Here is a 17,686-nt window from a genome sequence, read left to right as displayed (position 1 = left end):
AGAGTCCTTTCCCCACCTCCCCACCATCTTTTCTCAAGTATTTATAGGCTGTAATCAGGTCTCCCCTCAGCCTCCTCTTCTCCAGGCTAAACAGCCCCAACTCCCTCAGCCGCTCCTCATAAGTTTTATTTTCCAGTCCCTTGACCAGTTTAGTTGCCCTTCTTTGGACTCGCTCCAGGAGCTCAATATCTCTCTTAAAGCGAGGGGCCCAAAACTGGACACAATATTCCAGGTGCGGCCTCACCAGTGCCGAGTACAGGGGCAGGATCACTTCCCTGCTCCTGCTGGTCACACTATTCTTGATACACGCCAGTATCCCATTGGCCTTTTTGGCCACCTGGGCACACTGCTGGCTCATGTCAAGCCGGTAGTCAACCAACACCCCCAGGTCCTTCTCCGCCAGGCAGCTCTCCAGCCACTCTTCCCCGAGCCTATAGCGATGCTTGGGGTTTTTACACCCCAAGTGAAGGACTCTGCAGTCTTTTCTTCAGACTCTTCTCAGTCTATTTCCTGGTGTTACCTCTGCTTCATTTTTCACATCTTGATGCCATCTGTGGCAAAGGCATGATTAGTGCTTTCCAGTTTTTCTCATCATCATCTTGTCCTTTCCTTGCCCTTTCTCTTTTTGTTGCACATTATCTCTTCATAGTCACCACTTCTCATCAGTGCCCTCTGCTAGAATTTGCGTGAACTGATGCAGGACTAGTTTGGGAGTCTCCACAGTAACAGCTGCAGCACCTGTATTTGCTGCCCATGGAACCGATTGGCTCAGTGGTTTCCTCAGCCGTTTATTTTATAATTTTCATATGTATTTGTTTGAACACAATATTATTTTGCTATTATTTTATTCTTCCTACCAGTGCTGGCACAAAGCATAGCATGGATTTTCGGTTCTTTCAGTTCTAGTAATAGAGTATCCCTTGTCCTGATGTGCAAGCCTCATCCTCACTCTGAATCATTGCCTACTTTGTCCTTAATCCTAAACTTAATCCTAGTCCGTTTACCTCTGGTATCTCCAGACACCTAGCCCTAAACGTAGGATCCCTCTGACATGGATCCTAGTTGTCTGACCAGTAACCAGTCATAACCCTAGAAACTGTTAGTCCTGTCCCAGTGATTCCTTCCATCTCTAGACTGTAAAACAGCCAGACAGATGGAATATAATATTTCTTGCTAAGTAAGACATTCTGGATAGAAGAAATTATTTTCACAGGCTCACAGAATGGTTGAGGTTGGAAGGGACCTCTGGAGGTCACTTTGCCCAACTCACCTGATCAAGCAGGGTCATTTACAGCGGGCTGTGCAGGACCATGTCCAGACAGCTTTTGAATATCTCCAAGGATGGAGATATTTTGAGTAAAGAAATTTTCATTCTGACTAGGAAAAGAATAGAGAGTAGGGAACTTAATTCAGGGCAACTCTTCTCTAGTCTCCATTGCTCTCCTTCTTTCCAACATTTTGCATACCTGCCTTTCTCCTTTTGCTCTGAGAAGAGATCAGATTTTTGGGTGGCAAGATTGTATCTTCAAACACAGTATCTATTGTCCTGGTACGCTTTATTATTGTCTATATCGCGCCAGTTTGCAGAGGCCCCACTGAGATTCCCTTTCGTAGTGTGAAATGCTACATAAGCACACAGGAAGATGGGCTCTGCCCCACAGAGCTAGCAATCTGATTTTCTTATCTGTTTCTCTTATTCTGTTGGAATAATGACACCATAAACTATTTTCTTATTCATTATTCTTCACTTTCCCTGCCTGCTATCTCTTATCAATAATTCGTGGCTTTATTTTCATGCCGCTTAAATTTGTTTACATTTTTAGGACATGATCGCAGTCAGATAAAGATACTTGACCCTTGCTTTAATCTTTGCAACAGTCTGACAGAAAAAAAGCTTTTCTTCTCTGTAACAGCCTAAACATATGTGAATGTCCTGGGATAAGAGTTTCTGAAACAATAAGCTAACGTAGAAGGCAAAACCAGCAATGATCCCGAGAAGTCAGTCATTCAAGCATGATAATTTAAAGTTTGGAAAGATGATGTAAAATATTTGCTGGGTGGCTTATGTAATTGCTGTTACAGTAGGCACATTTTGTAAATACTGTAGATGGCCATGAGGTGGCATATGCAGCCTTGAAAGGAGCTCTGAAACTGCTGAAATCTGTCTCAGTGGCATTTCTGTGTATTAGGAAGCTCCACAAAGGGCTTGGGTACTGGGAGTAATTCCCAGACAGGAGTTTGAAGCGTCTATGAGAAATGTCCTCGTGAGAAATAATTAGGTATATATGACCTTTTCTAGATGAGTGAGGAAAGACACAAATACATTGGGTCAGTCTGTGTCCAGGACAGGGTGCAGAAGGGAGAAACACCAGTCATGTTGTGTGACTCTGTCATTGCAGTGGCTTAGGAATGGTCAAATTTCAACCAAATTTGAAAAAGTATAGAACTCTTAGAGGTGAGTAAGTATTTATGATTTTGTAGAGATGTCGCTTAACCTACATTAGGACACCTCTTCTCCTCCTTACAAAGCAAAGAGACATTACTCAGCTTTTCTAGGGCTCATTTAGCATCAGGCAACAGGGCAGGCAGCATGGACTTCTGACAAGTTTGTCAGCGTATAAGTAGCTTGAGACTAGCTGCTGCACATATAGAATCACAGAATGGTTTGGGTTGGAAGGGACCTTAAAGATCATCCAGTTCCAACCCCCTACCTTTTGCTTGACCTTGGTGTCATGGGGAGCCTGGGGAAGCTGGGTTTGCTGCAATATGGAAGAAAGGTTGAAAGACACAAGTCCAAAGGATACCTGGCCTCACAGGTTCCACTGTTTATGAAATTACATGTATTTTGGATTTCACTGACTTTAAATATTCACCAGCTACGAATGTTAAATTTCACAGTGTAATCTTTTTTGCCAAAGTATATTTATTTCATAAAAAACATAAAACCAGAACCATAATAGCTATAAAAAGACATATTTTTATTAATGTGTGTTACATACCTATTAGAGCATTCATTTGCCAGCCCAAGATGGAGCCTGCCTGTTACGACATTAAGTGTCCCTGTTGTATGATCCTGCCTGGACCGCCAAGCTAGAATTAGAAGCATTAAGTGTCCTTTCTTCCTCTCTTACGGAAAGTGATAATTGCAAAAGTTTTCCTTGACCACAGGGCTCTAGCTTGTGCAATGAATCCCGTCTATCAAGTCAACTACCCAGAAGCTAATTCAGTATTCAGGCCACGGAAATGCCTAGAAAGTGATGTGTCTGCTTCTGGCAATGGTCTGTGTTAGTAGGCACTCGTTAGCGTAAAGTTAAGGTTGAATTTACATTTGTATTCCAAACTCATCTTTGACTTTGGGTTATGTCAAGAGGTTTCATTCCTCAGAACAGTCTTTGCTCAGCTGAAGTGCTTTTTTTTTAAAGACAACAACAAGCAAGAAAGAAGATTGCTCTTTGAATAAATACTTGTGCTTTTTTAGTTGAAAGTGAGCTGTGCGGCACTGCCATTTAGCTGTTAGTCCACACTAAACGTAGCTTACTTCATGCAGTATCATACTCTTCGTGCAGCATGACTGAGTGACCGTTGCAAAGAGCAATATGCATATACCACAGAGGAAATCTTCACCTGTAAAATTGACAGCCTTTATATTTAAGCAAAATAAAAATGAGTACTGCTGAGAAATACACTGTTATAAGTAACCAGATTAAATCTCTGTATCGTATGTATCCCCTGAGTGACAGATTCTGCTTTACCCTATTTTTTTTGCAAGAGAACAGAGTGGGAATTGAGTGATAGTTTTACCTATTCACTCTGATACACCCTCCAAACTTTCAGGTGCTAACAGGGAGCAATATCTGTCTTCATAAAGGAACTGGGATTGTTTCTGGTTTCTTAGAAGGGAGGAAATTAAAGCTAATTGGAAAGATGATCACACCATAATATGATGGAGTAGTTTTGAACAGTGCGGCAATGACAGCACTGCAGGAGAGCTGTCTGTGCTCTCAGGATCTCATCTAGTCTTTGACAGACTGTGATCTTCATGCTGGAACCTGACAGTTGCTTATTCTGCATACAGTGTGAGAGAGCCAAGTTAAACTCCTGTATTAGCCTGTGTGAGCCTGTATAGCAAAGAAAGTCTAATGGTAGAAAGGAATAAAACTGATGCATCTTCATGGAAGGAGATACCTTTGACTCATTAACATTCTGAAATTAGCTAAAAAACAATAATATATTCCTAGAATCATAGAACCGTAGAATGGTTCGGGTTGGAAGGGACCTCAAAGATCATCTAGTTCCAACCCCCCTGCCATGGGCAGGGACACCTTGCACTAGATCAGGTTGCTCAAAGCCTCATCCAACCTGGCCTTGAACACTTCCAGGGATGGGGCAGCCACAGCTTCTTAGGGCAATCTGTTCCCTTTTTCATCCACTTTAGAAATGTGGGCTTCTTTGGAACAGAGAAGTTGTGACTGCAGCCATTGGCATTGCAAGCAGTTTGTGTTTGACCATGAACTGGTCCTGTCAGAATACATTGCTGAGTTTGAGTATGTTACACTGATGTGAACTTTGGTTTTCCTGCTGTGATATTAGAAGGCAAGCTTTGCGTTTCGCAGATCAAGAGAAAAATAGCGAGTAGGTAAAATTAAATTCTGTTCTACTAATAGGACCTGACTCACCCAGGTTTAAGGTTGGTTCTCTTCTGTCCATTCTGTCAGAGCCAGATGAAACTTCTGTGGAAGTCAGTAGGAAACTTTCCACTCCTTGTATTGAGATTTGGGTGACACTATTACTTTGTACATGTGAACAGCATAGCAAAGAAAGCTAAGATCTCCTAAGTTTCAACAGATTAAATGAAATGCAACTGAAAACTAAGTCCTCTCTCACTAAGAACTACTTTCTCTGAGGTACCATGCAAAGTAAAGCTTACGGTATTGACTGTGCAAACGATCTTTTTTTCATGTGATCTTGCAGGAGCAAATGATTTTTAGTTGTTTGATCTAAATTGTGAGAGATGCAGTTTTGAAAAAAAAAAAAATTTTATTCTCAGCTGGTATTCTGAACAAGTTTTTCCTTGATTCCTTCTATCCGGTTTTACAAGCGTATAATGCTGCTGTTTCACTCATCTAACTTTATAACTTGCTGCCAAGGTGGAAGGGCTCATTTCAGACTCTGAATTACTCTGTTAGAAACAAGAGAGTATAGGGAAGTGGGATGTTCAGCTCTGGGGAAAGGAAGGAGAGAGTCAAATTCACTCAGTCAGGTCTGCTTGGTCCCATGGTCCACTGTCAGGCTGCTCTACTGTGATTCTTGGACTTTGGGAATTTCGTTCCATAGGATTGTTTCTTTTGACTCTAGCCAGAGTTATGTATGGTACACAACCACCCATATAAGCAAAAACATTATGCAATGCTTTGATTATGATGCAATTAAACCCAGTTTCTAGGAGATCTGTGTTACAGAAAGATGATTTCCTGACTTGAGTGCTATTAATTTCCTCATGAAACTTCTCTCATTTCATGTTCAGTATTAAAATTATTTACTTAAAAATTAGAAACTTTACAAATTTCAAATGCCTTTTATATAGAGACCAGTCTCTCTCTCTCTCTCATATCAAGGACCAGTCTCTGTTTTCTACATGCAATATAATTGTGGACGAGGGAAAGAGAAGAACAGAAAGATTTATTCTTGTCTCATGGTTTGCGACATGATGATGATGAAGTTTTGAACATGCAACCAACAGTAAAAGTCAGGCCTCAGACTGCTTGCTTAAATGAAAAAAAAACAACCAATATTGTCAGTGGCTAAGGCCAATATTTAGTCAGGTACAGGTGAGGTATTGCTGTCCAATTTTCAATAGAATAAATTTATTGTGTAATTGTTACTTTGTTATTCAGGTTGGCCCATGACCTAAACCAAACACAAAAGTTAAAAATTAACACTTTCATTTGAGCTTGATTCTGATATTGCTTACATTTATTTAACATAAGTAGAACTTGTGTTCCTCTGCCTATCAGTTACTATACATTGTGAATTACAATTATTGAACTGAATCCTAATTTTATTTCTTATGGTATAAAGGACAAGTAATTTCCATGAAAAACAGTCTAAGAAAAATGCATCTGAGAATATAACATGACCTAAACTATCAGCCTTTCCTTTGAATTTTATGAAATACATGACTTCATGCCGTTATGCCAGTTGTTCTTGAAAAGATTTTTTGGTCAGATTTGACAAGAAAGAATGACAAGAATGTAGCCTGGGGAAAAAAACATCAAAACTGTAGCAGGCTACAGATTTCAGCTTCAGAAATACATATTGCTATAATAGCTGCACAGAAAAACATTTCTTCAGGTAGACATGCATAATTCTGACGTTGCAGTCATATGGATAAGTATTGCATGGCACCTTCAGTAGCCCCCTTTCTGATGAAGAAGCCCTGCTAAATGTCTGATACATGAAACTGTGAAGTAGTTTCTGAACTCTCCCATTTTTAACTAGTTTATGAGACGGCATTATTTCTTGTACTTGATGGTGTACATGACAGTTTCAAATAAACTTCTTTTTTAAAGCTTATTTAGAGGCAAAGTTAGGAAAGAGGAGAATAATAATCCTCCTCTTATTTTACCAAAGTGCCATCTACTGGCAATTCTCCTCTCGCTTTGCCTTTTCCTAAGGATCTGTTGCCTGTCTCTGCTCAGCTCCACTCTTCCCGTACTGCTTTTTCATAATGGAAGAGTTGCCAGTTCCTTAGTGTTGGCAGCGTCTGTTCCCTTCTCCTGTCAAGCGATTGACTGTCTGACTCCTCATCTTACCCAGGTCACTTTTATTTCAAGGAGAAGTTAAAGAATAAATAGTCTTCAAATAAGTGAAAACGATTCACCATGGCTTTTATCGTCTTTTCACTATTTCATGTTTGTTTGTATTCACATTTTGTAGTCTTTGTACTGTTTACCAGTATTTGTATTTGCACTCCATGGGTTGAAGCTTTTTAATTTTAAAGGCAGCCGTGGAGTATTACAGAAATTGACTGTGTGCCCACTAAAATTGCTATTTCTGATCTACTTTTGGCCTAGGTTTTGAATTTGAATGGGAACAGCCTAAGCATGCTACAGGACATGTCTAGACTTAGAAACACTTCAAAAGCTTATCAGCTGTAATGAATTTATGTCCTTAGATAATATTTATGTCCTGGTAAGAAATTAAGCTCTAATTCTCTGTTTTTTAAGGAACATTTGCTAGCATAAATATTCTTACATTGTGGGATGTGCTCACAAGACAGGATTGGGCCAGGATGCACACAGGGGAACAGAATGAGAAGTGAACACCCAGAGAGGTGGTGGATGCTCCATGCCTGGAGACGTTCAAGGCCAGGTTGGACGAGGCCCTGAGCAACCTGATCTAGTTGGAGATATCCCTGTTCCTTGCAGGGAGGTTGGACTAGATGACCTTTGAAGGTCCCTTCCAGCCCTAATCATTCTATGATTCTATGATTCTATGAATGGGGGACTGAGCTAGGATCATGAATACTGTGATATTATTAGCAGCCTTGGTGCCTGTTGATATTGTCTCCAGTTTGAATCACAGTGTTTGTGGTATCACTTTATCACCCCTCTGACCTTTATAATGGTCGTTTCATTTTAACAAATAGAGTAACATGGCTGGAGCACACTAGGTCTCCCTCAATAGACCCAATACTGAGCAAGGGAAGTCCCAGGCACTAGATCCAATTAAGTTTGTTTAAAGATTAAATGTGTCTGATTACTTTAACCAAAGTTTTCTTTTGCGATGCTGTTGGTCATACAAATATTTCAAACCTGCATTGTCTTGCAGCCCAACAGGGAATATTTTGGTGTGAGCCATAACCATGTGATCACTTCTGCGGGCGTTAGAGGCTTAAGCAAACTGCAGTTCTTCAACCTGAGCTAGAACCAGCTGAAAAAGTCCAAGGAATATATAAACATCTTATATAAACACACTCTCAGCTTATTCAGTCTTGACATCACACACAATCCATGGCATAAGGTACATATCAGCATTTGAAATTCCTGGCAAAGCATTCTAACCATGACCACAGTTGTGAAGGCTAAAAAATCTGGTCCTGCACCTTATTGATTCTAAGGCCTCTGCAATGTAAGAAGCCTTACAATCACGTTACAGCATCGTTGTTCTCACAGGGCCTTCCCTTCTTTCTGCAGTGACAGCCTAACCAAGTCAATCAGCTGTGTGGCATTTTTGCTCAGAGATATCTCTGAGCCATAATTCCTTTCTTTTTTGCTTCCCGTAAGAATTAAATTTATTAGTGGCCTGTGCCAGATATCAAAAACCAAGCCCTGGCTTTAATTTCAGTCTATCAGCTGCACTGAATAAGGGGCAGGAGCAGAGACAGTTCCTCGCTTTGGGGATGTGCATATACACTGTTGGGCTCTCTGTTTCTGCAAGTGTCTGTCTGCAGCAGCACAGCTGTGCTGGCTGGAGCTTTGGTGACAAAGCCAATACTCAGCCCTTTCACTGCTTCTCATTCGTTCCTGTTGCCCAGCCAGCTTCTGGAACAAATGTTTCTCTCTGTTCTTTATGCCCTTTGAATCAGTACGTTTTAACGTTATTTAAAGTGCTCAGTCAGAATCAGCAGAGTTAAAGCTTACACTTTTGAGACATTGAAAGTCTCTTAAAAAAGCTTTTTTGATGGTCATTTAATGCTGAATTTAATGTTTTGTACAAGTCAAAGTCAGGCAAACAGAGCACTATCTGAATAAAATACCCCTCAAATAATTTGAACAACAAACCAACACAGGAAACAGAACTCCATTGGGGCACCCAGGAAACATCTAAAAAGATACTGCCTTTATTGTCAGTTTAGCCTGCCAATTAAGCTGCAGTGAATCTTTTCAATACATATTTAAGATATAAAAAGAAATAATAAGAGCTACCAGTTCTGGTCTCTGGTTCTTTGTTGTGATTACTTAGTTTTTTACCACATTAAACTTTTAACTTTGCTGTGTTCTTTGCCATCAGTTCTGCGTGCCAACATGGTAACTCTTGAGTGTTACACGTCGCTAAACCTGTGCCTCTCCAGTGTTTCTAAGGCATCCAACCACAATGTCCAGTTAGTTCAGTTCAGAGCAAAGAAGAAAATCCTTATTGCCTCTCAGAGAGTGTTCTACCATCCAGCTCATAAATGATTGCAATTGACTTATTTGGCTGTCAAAATAGATCTGTATTTCATTCACAAAGACATTATTATTCATTATGTGAGAAGTGTATATTTCATGTATTATATTTTAAACTAGTGGGCGGTCTAACATATTCTGTATATACAGGATAGATTTGTTGTGATGTCTTGAGGTTTTGGTGACGCTTCTAAATCCTTAAAAAATTTCTTGCATGTTCTATGAAGCTTTTTGGTTTTCGTAATATTTCTTGGACTTAAATGAAACTGCTATATTATAAAAACAACCAATAAAATATCTTATGTATTAGTGAGCTTCATAACATTTGTAAAATTCTGAATTAGCCCATGTGACTCCAGAGCAGCTTATTGCCATCAATGTCACATGAAATCAGGACAATCAAAACTGGCTCAAATGTACCTTATCTCATGTGTTTCTGGCAAACTACGTAAGCAGGGGTGACTCAATGGCTCTGTTAATATCGTAGCAAAGCTCTAGCTCATGACATCCATGAGATGACAGTATACTAAACAGAAAAGAAATGCAAGTCTCTTTCTTGTATGTAAACTAGATTGGCAATTAAAAAAAAATATAACATTTTATTTCTTTTTTCAAGCCAGCTTCATTGCAGCTGAGTGTCATTGGGCAGTTAAAGCCTTTCACTAACCTAGATGGAGTCCTGATTTTTAACAAAGAAGCTCCAGAAGCATTACGATATATTGCAGGATCAAAGATCACTCAGGTTTGATGTGCTGTTTTGCTGTAACTTATAGCAAGTCCTATGGAAAAAGAAAGTTTTAGGAATAGTTCTGCACCTGTTTTTCTCTAAAGAATGTTTCATTTTCTGTTTTTTGTGAAGACAGAAGCTTTGTCCTTGCCTCTGGCAGTAGGTCAGAAATTATTTAATAAACATTGATCTTACAATGATCTTTGCAGGTACAAAAAATTATATTCTAGCATGATCTTGGAAACAGTCATGTTCAAGTTCTGCTGAATTCAGAATGCAAGGAAGTATGTTTACCAAATAGAAACAATGGAGAGGAAAATAACAGGATAAACCAATAATTCTAGATGCTTTCTTAAGTATCTAGTGCCAAATCCCTTGTTTTAAGGACTTTTAAGTAGGTAATTTTTCAGAGTGTTTTGTATGCAGATGTGAAGCAATCCCTCCTAATCCCTGAGCACAAACTTGTGCTACTTAAGCTCTGAACTGTATCCCAAAGTGCTTCTAAATCCTGGGCTGATTCTAAGCCAACACACTCAATGGACTGTATAGGTTGAAACTCAGTATCATGCTGACACAACTTTTATATGGTCACAGCACAGTCACAATGAAACTATATCTGCTCACATGCTGAGTAAAATCATGTCTTTCTGAAAAAAAAATGGATAAATATCATCACAGATATTTCTGATCCTTGATGGTATCCATGGAGCAGTTTAATGAGATCTACCTTCTCTGTTTTATGTACTGAAGACTCTGAAAACTTCATATGGACAACATCTATAGCAGTCTTGCAAACCATTAAGTTCTTAGATCTATGAATTATTATGACTACTAATATATCACTTTCCCTTTCAAAGAATAGCAGAATTTTATGCCATTTACTATATTCTAAGCTGTGAAGTATTTATAGTATATCCAGTTATATTATGTAGCTAATACAGTGGGGTTTTTTTCCTCACATGTCTCTGTTAGAATATTCCAGGACTGATGAAGAAAAATCTCCCATTCTCAGTGTATTTCCTCGTGCTAAAATTCTGACTTAAATTTGCAAGAGCGCGGTGGATTCACAGATGCATCGTAATAACTGGTATTCAAAGGTAGGGCTGATGCTGTTTAATGTGTTTAGGTTAATCTCTGTAAAGTTTTCTTTTATCGTCTTAGGTTAAAGTTTTTATGCTTTTTGCTTAAAAAATATTTCTGAACACGTTCATGTCTAACGAATAGTTGCCTTGTCTCTGAACTCTGAGAACGACCATTTCCAGATATCTCACAGGAGGTCCAGGATACCCTGGAGATGATATTCAAGTTACTTGTTTTGCAGTGCAACTGTCTTTTTAGCATTACTAGGCTTTTAAGACCAAGGTGTACTGATAAGATTCCCTAGACTGACTTTATCCATAAAGCAGGTGAGAAAGCATTATGTGGTAATTTTGACATCAATTTCATACTGTCTCTTTGAGCTACAGCAGATTTGACAGTAAACTATTCAGATCAGGAGTAATTTCATCTAACTTTGCTTATCTACAGTGTAGATAACCGTATTTGAACTAGGCACCCTACATTCCTTTTACAGACAGTGCAGAAACAGAAATAGTGGGAGGATGTGAGTCATCTAGCAGTTTAGAGGGTCACTGTAGGTTGAAGTGAAGTGCATACTACCAGAGAGCCCAATCAGCCACAGAGGGAGATATCTCTCTTGCTGGTACTGGTTTGCTAGTATAAAAGGCATTCTTAATGTTTGTTTAAAGATTTCAAGTATCAGTGAATCTACCAGGTCTTTCCTATCCTCTATCACGTCTATCTTATTTCTAATACAAATTTGGCTACTATCAAATTTCATCCACTGGGTCTCATTTTGTCTCTTTCTGGTGTTCTAAAGGAGCAGAAGTCATCATATTTAGCCAAAATCATCCGACTTTATGTTATCTTAAAGAAACTAAGCTAGGTTGAGCTTCTTAAGTGTCTCATTATAAAATGTTTTTCTATTTCCCATGACATTATTCTAGTTCCTTTCTGGACGTGTTTCATTATGTCCCCATGATTTCTATATATGACCTCCTACAAAACTCTACACAAACTTCCAACCCTGGACTGATAATAATATACGCAGAAAAAATTCCACTTGCCTAATCCTACCCACTAGTCCCATGATTAAATATTAACTGACATGTATGTGCTTGTGGCAACAGTGCAAGCTCATATTCATCTGGTTTTCTGTCGTTAGATCTAGTCCTTTTCAGTGTTCCTGAGATAGTCTTTCACTGCGTGAGTGTGAATTCTCTGTTCCTAGCTTCATAATTTACAATTTGTCCTGTGCAAAAGCGTGCTTCTTAAATAGGGGCACCATGGTAGTTATTATAAAATTGTTGTTTATAGCTGACTTTGCTCACATCTTTATGTCATCTCTTAATTTATCAGGAAGGCACTCCTGCTCCTGTTTGCTAAGTCATTGAGAAAAATAATTTCGAGCAGAATATCAGTAAAAATACTCTGTATAAAGTGGTGATTTTCTTTCTATAGTTAGATTTTTGAGATCCATCCTCTAACAGTTTTTATCTATTTAACAAGAGTTACTTTCACTTTTGGACATCTTTTTTTTATCACATTGTCAGGCAGAAGCTATTAATCTTATCGATACATTTAAATTTTCATCAAAAGCAATTTAATATTAATTTTTATTTCCTATGCACCATAGTGGCATTGATTGATAAGGCCATTAACTTTTAATTATTTGCCGTGTTGCATATCAGCCTCTCTGCGATACCTAAGGATGATATCAAGCTGACTGACCTATTCTGGTCATCTCGTTTATCCTCAATACTGTTATAACTTCAGTTTGTTCACCACCTTCTAGAACTTCCCAAGCATACTGTCCTTTGTATAAAACGAGTTGATGAGTGTCTCAGAAAGTCCTTCAGCTGGTTCATTAATATCCTTGATTGAAAAATGCCTGCTTAAAAAATGTTAACAAGAGTCGTTCTAGTTTTAGATTCTTTTTCGTTGTTAATGAAATAGAAAGTATTTTTTTATCTGTGTAAATTATGAGCATCTCATCATGGTTCTTTCCAAAGGCAGAGGAGAATACGCACTGAAGCTACCTTCCTCTTGTGTATTCTGATTGACTATTCTATAATCCTTAGATAGGATCAAGCCTACAGCATTGCTTGAATTTCATTAGGTCCTGATTATGATCTCTGATTACATTAGCCATCAAGTTTTAATTGACATTTTTAGCTTTCATTTTCAGCAGTCTGTGTTTCTAATAACTGTTTTTATTCTCACTGCTATCATTTTTCCTATTTTTCATTCACTTCTGCTATAGTGGAATAAAAGGGCCATATCTGATCCAGTAGGGCTCATGGACATTTGCTTTAGTCTGTAAACTTAAAAGGGTGAAGATTTTTTTTAACTGTAAATGAAAAAGTGTGCAAAGATGAGGTGTTTAGTGTTTAACCTTCTGCATCTTTAAACCTCTCCTAACTAGCCTTCACATTTTTTACCTTAAGTTTTTGTGTCACTCATTTTGCTTGTGGCTGCTTTTAGCATTTGAAAATTGCCCTTTTTAAAACAGCAAGGGTATATAAATATGTGCTTATGAGATACGCTTGCTTGTTCGTTTTAAGGATTGCCTTCTAGAATTGCGCAAAAAGTCCTTAATCTACTTGCTTCATTTAAGGATTCCAGGAATTCCAAATGCTGTAAAAGTATTTCAGAGGGGAGTGTCAGTGAAACTTCAAGAATATTGAGCAATTTTTTGAAAAGCAAGGACACTGGTGGCAAGGATAATGGGAGAACCAGAATGATTCAGGAAATTGCAGTCAGCTCCTTTGCATTCTGTCCCTGGGCATTAGAGATTGGCCCTGAGAATTTTTTATTAGGAAATCCAGTAGCTATGCTTAGCTTATAAATTCTGCCAATTTTGAACCCAATTTTCTTCTGATGTCACAAAAGTATAATGGTGAGACATGTTGAAATATTATTTCTCCTAGTAAATTCTATAAACATAAGTTCTCTGATGCATATAGCAACACAGTTTTCTAATACTGACCCTTCAAATATACCCTGCCCTAAAATTTTGAGGCTTAGGCGTATTTCCTGTCTAAAGCCAAATGAGCTTTGCCATGTGCTTGTTGAACTCCCTGTACCAATCCATTTCTTGTGATCAGGCGGGATTAAAACTTTTCACAGAGTACCATTAAATATCAATATGAAAAACAGATTGCAAGAAGAGACCTAGTAGGTCTAATTTCAAACGAGCAAACGTTGAGAGTAACCCTTTGAGCATTATCTCTCATCTTGAAAGACTACCTAAAATTATGAACTAATTAAGCAGTCACTTGATGAGCAGCAGGATTGGAGGAAATTGGTTCACCTTAAGAAAGAGCTTTGTCTTTGGGTTGTGTGAGTTCTCAGAGTTTCTCAGATCATTCAGAACAGGTCTCCCCTGGATCCTGTAGTGTTGGGCATTGCAGCTGAGCCAGTATTGCAGCCTTTCCTTCACTGGGATCATCAGTTCATAACTCTCATTCAGCTGCTCATTTTCACGGAATTTGTAGGAAATTGAGTAGTGTTTGTCTGACCAATTGGGCCAAAACTCACCAATAGGTTTGAAAATTAGTGGTAAGGCTGGCAGATGGGTAAACAGACAGCACAATCACTTTAGCCTTGTTTCCTTAAGAAACTGAGCTAACAAAAAGCCACAAGAATCAGTGGAGGAAGATCCAAGGTCATCCTAACCTGTTCTGATCCATCAACTGAAATCATGTTAATCTACCCAGTATGAAAGGTTAAAAGCTCCTCTGTCAGTTCAATTTGTTATTAGAACATAGAATAGCTAGAGGAAAACACATTTCTGCTGATAAGCTAGCATTTCATTCTATGTGCATTAGGGAATTCATGTTCAGAAAAATTGCCAGGAAAATTAATGCTTTAGCATATGTCATATATGTTTTGCAACATCAGAGAGAAGAGATTCATAAAGGATAAGATAAATACTTTGAAAAATAAAATAACATAGCCAAAAAATATTCTTTAGTCATCACCAAGTCTAACGACACTGAATATATAGGTGATTATTTGTCTTAGATACAACCTAGATACAATACTGGATATTTTGGACCTGTCCTGGTTTTAGCTGGGACAGAGTTAGCTCTTCTTTTTAGCAGCTAGAAGAGCTCCGTGTTTTGGTTTTACTCAGAGGCTCGCTCTGAGAAGAATGTTGATAGCACACTGATGTTTGTAGTTGGCCAAGGACTTTTCAGTGTGCCGGAGTGCAGAAGCACGGCGGGATAAGGGGGGAGCATAGCCGGGACAAGGGGGCCACGATTCCCTTTGTGATTTGTGGTGGAACTTAATATTGAGGGCCAAACTGGCCAATTAGTATTCCATATCATGCAGCGTCGTGCCCAGTATAAAGGTGAGGGACAGCCGGACAGAAGGGCTTTTGCGCTTTGGCTCTTTTGCCACTTCTGCTCTTTTGCACTTGCTGCGCTTTTGCTCTATTGCCTTTTTTTTCCCCTCTCTCTCCCAGTACTCCCACTCGGAGTACTCTCTCTCTCTCTCTCTGCCCCTCTCTATTTCGGGGCCTCGTGTTCATCTGGGATTGCAGCTTTGGGACGAGACGGGCTGCGGATAAGAGGGGGTGGTGAGCATCTACACTGTGTATTACTTATCTGTATTAAATTGTTCTTGTCTCAACCCACAGGTTTCCCGTTTCTCCTTTAATTCTCTCCCTCATTCCTGGGGGTGGGGGAGGGTGAGTGACCGGCTGTGCGGGGTTCAGTTGCTGGAGCGGCCTAACCCACGACAGGGCCCCTGCAATACAATTTGAATTTTTTTATTTGATCCCTGTGATCTTTTCTTTTCTCCCTTGTGCAGTGATTGGCTAACCTCCTGTAGTGTTATCAGAAAGGGGGAGCCGAAGTCATACGAACAGATTACAGACAGGATCACTGACTGCCTTGTCTTTACAGGAAGCTTTCTGCCAGGTGTCTAAAGTCACCTCCTGTGTAAGAAAGTCATTTCACAACCTGGGCAGCAAAATACATGTTTAGGATTGACATTTATTTGCTTCTGTTCAAGAATATTTCAAACAAGAAAATTACTGAATTTGTTAATCTATGATACAGAGAAGAAAGTACTTAGTTTGTATTTAAAAAGCATGAAGAGCTATAATGTTAGGATGAATTCTGCTCTGACTTTGCACCCAGCCTCTTCTAGGCTAAGTATCTAGCCTTGGTGTTAGGCTGTTTCCATTAAAGTCCTGTTGCAGAATGAGGATTTGTAAAGCAGACTAGCCAATAAAATAATCATGTATTGCAGAGGGATTTAAATTGAACAAAACTAAGATCTAATGCAGACAAGAAAAAAAGAAGTCTATGTTCAGATAGCTTCAACTGCAAAGGTATATTTGGGAGCTGGCATACTTATGTTGTAGAGCTCTTGGTTTTGGAGGAGAAGCTGAACTTTTTTTAAATGTATTAAAAATGAGTAGCTCTGTTGCACAATGGGAAAATATCACATCCCACATCCAAGAAGTTGCCATTCATATTAGCAGGAAATATAGACCTGGAAACTGAGCACAGAATAAACAGGTGGAATTATTAGATTCCTCCTTCGTGGAGGGCCACGAAGATGATAAGAGGGCTGGAGCACCTTTCCTATGAGGACAGGCTGAAAGAGTTGGGGCTGTTCAGCCTGGAGAAGAGGAGGCTCCGGGGTGACCTGATAGCGGTCTTCCAGTACCTCAAGGGGGCCTACAAGAAAGATGGGGAGAGGCTGTTCAGGAGGGCCTGTTGTGATAGGACAAGGGGTAATGGTTTTAAAATAGAGGGAGGTAGATTCAGGTTGGATATTAGGAAAAAATTTTTACCATGAGAGTGGTAGAACACTGGAACAGGTTGCCCAGAGAGGTGGTGGATGCTCCATCCCTGGAGACATTCAAGGCCAGGTTGGACGAGGCCCTGAGCAACCTGATCTAGTTGGAGATATCCCTGTTTGTTGCAGGGGGGTTGGACTAGATGACCTTTGAAGGTCCCCTCCAGCCCTAACCATTCTATGATTCTATGATTCTAATTAATTTACAGATTAATTGACTGGTCAGTTTCTTTCAGTTCTAATACTGAGTTTTGCTACAGGTCACTGTCTTAAATCTGAATGACCAACACTCTTCAAAATTTCCAACTTGGAAAAATAGGAGCATTTAAGATGGGCATCATTTAGCCACAACAATCTCACACAAATAGAAGAAATATTGTCTTGTCTTAATCTTGAAGAATCCACTTTAGTTGAAAAGCACATTTCAACACTAGGTGATACAATATTTGCTACGGTAGTGATAATGCAGGCTGTTAAGCTGGGACACAGTAGAAACGTTTCTTTATAGTGAAATATTATAGAGGGTGAATTTTTACTCACTGTCGACAGAGTGAGTTTTTCAAATATAAAAAAAATCTGAGTGTATCCTTAGCAGAACCGAAGAAAAGGAGTGAGGAGGAACAGTTATGTCCAGCAAGACAAGTATTTCTTATTAAAATGTGCCTGTTTAGCTATGTTTAATGATCTGATTGATCTAATGGTCACTGATCTAGTTACAGCTGGACCCAGTAACACAAACTGTGTCACTTGTAACGTGTTTTACCTCTGTATCAGACACTTTTTTCTATTACAGCTCACTTTATACTACCTGCATCTTGTTTATTTTTCAAGGAATTTCAAAACTCACCAAACTTACAAGATACAGTGTAAATAATATCCATCTTATCAGCCTCAAAAAGCCTGTGTTTGAAAATCT

General features: G+C 39.1%; 1 protein-coding gene across 1 annotated transcript in view; it reads left to right on the top strand.

Annotated features, from left to right (window-relative positions):
* Positions 1-17,686, top strand: part of LRRC9 (leucine rich repeat containing 9) — a 66,059-nt gene that overhangs the window by 13,764 nt on the left and 34,609 nt on the right. Inside the window, 11 exon segments of the mRNA XM_086613639.1 lie at positions 4,459-4,559; positions 5,658-5,793; positions 7,074-7,133; positions 7,135-7,191; positions 7,831-8,022; positions 9,784-9,909; positions 10,827-10,991; positions 17,031-17,058; positions 17,061-17,204; positions 17,292-17,294; positions 17,602-17,686. Coding sequence (XP_086469765.1) covers positions 4,459-4,559; positions 5,658-5,793; positions 7,074-7,133; positions 7,135-7,191; positions 7,831-8,022; positions 9,784-9,909; positions 10,827-10,991; positions 17,031-17,058; positions 17,061-17,204; positions 17,292-17,294; positions 17,602-17,686 — 1,097 coding nt within the window.

Source organism: Tauraco erythrolophus, chromosome 6 (assembly GCF_009769465.1).
Source record: "Tauraco erythrolophus isolate bTauEry1 chromosome 6, bTauEry1.pri, whole genome shotgun sequence".
Lineage (NCBI taxonomy): Eukaryota > Metazoa > Chordata > Aves > Musophagiformes > Musophagidae > Tauraco > Tauraco erythrolophus.
The sequence above is the reverse complement of the archived record's forward strand: the minus strand, read 5'-3'. Positions and strand labels throughout refer to the sequence as shown.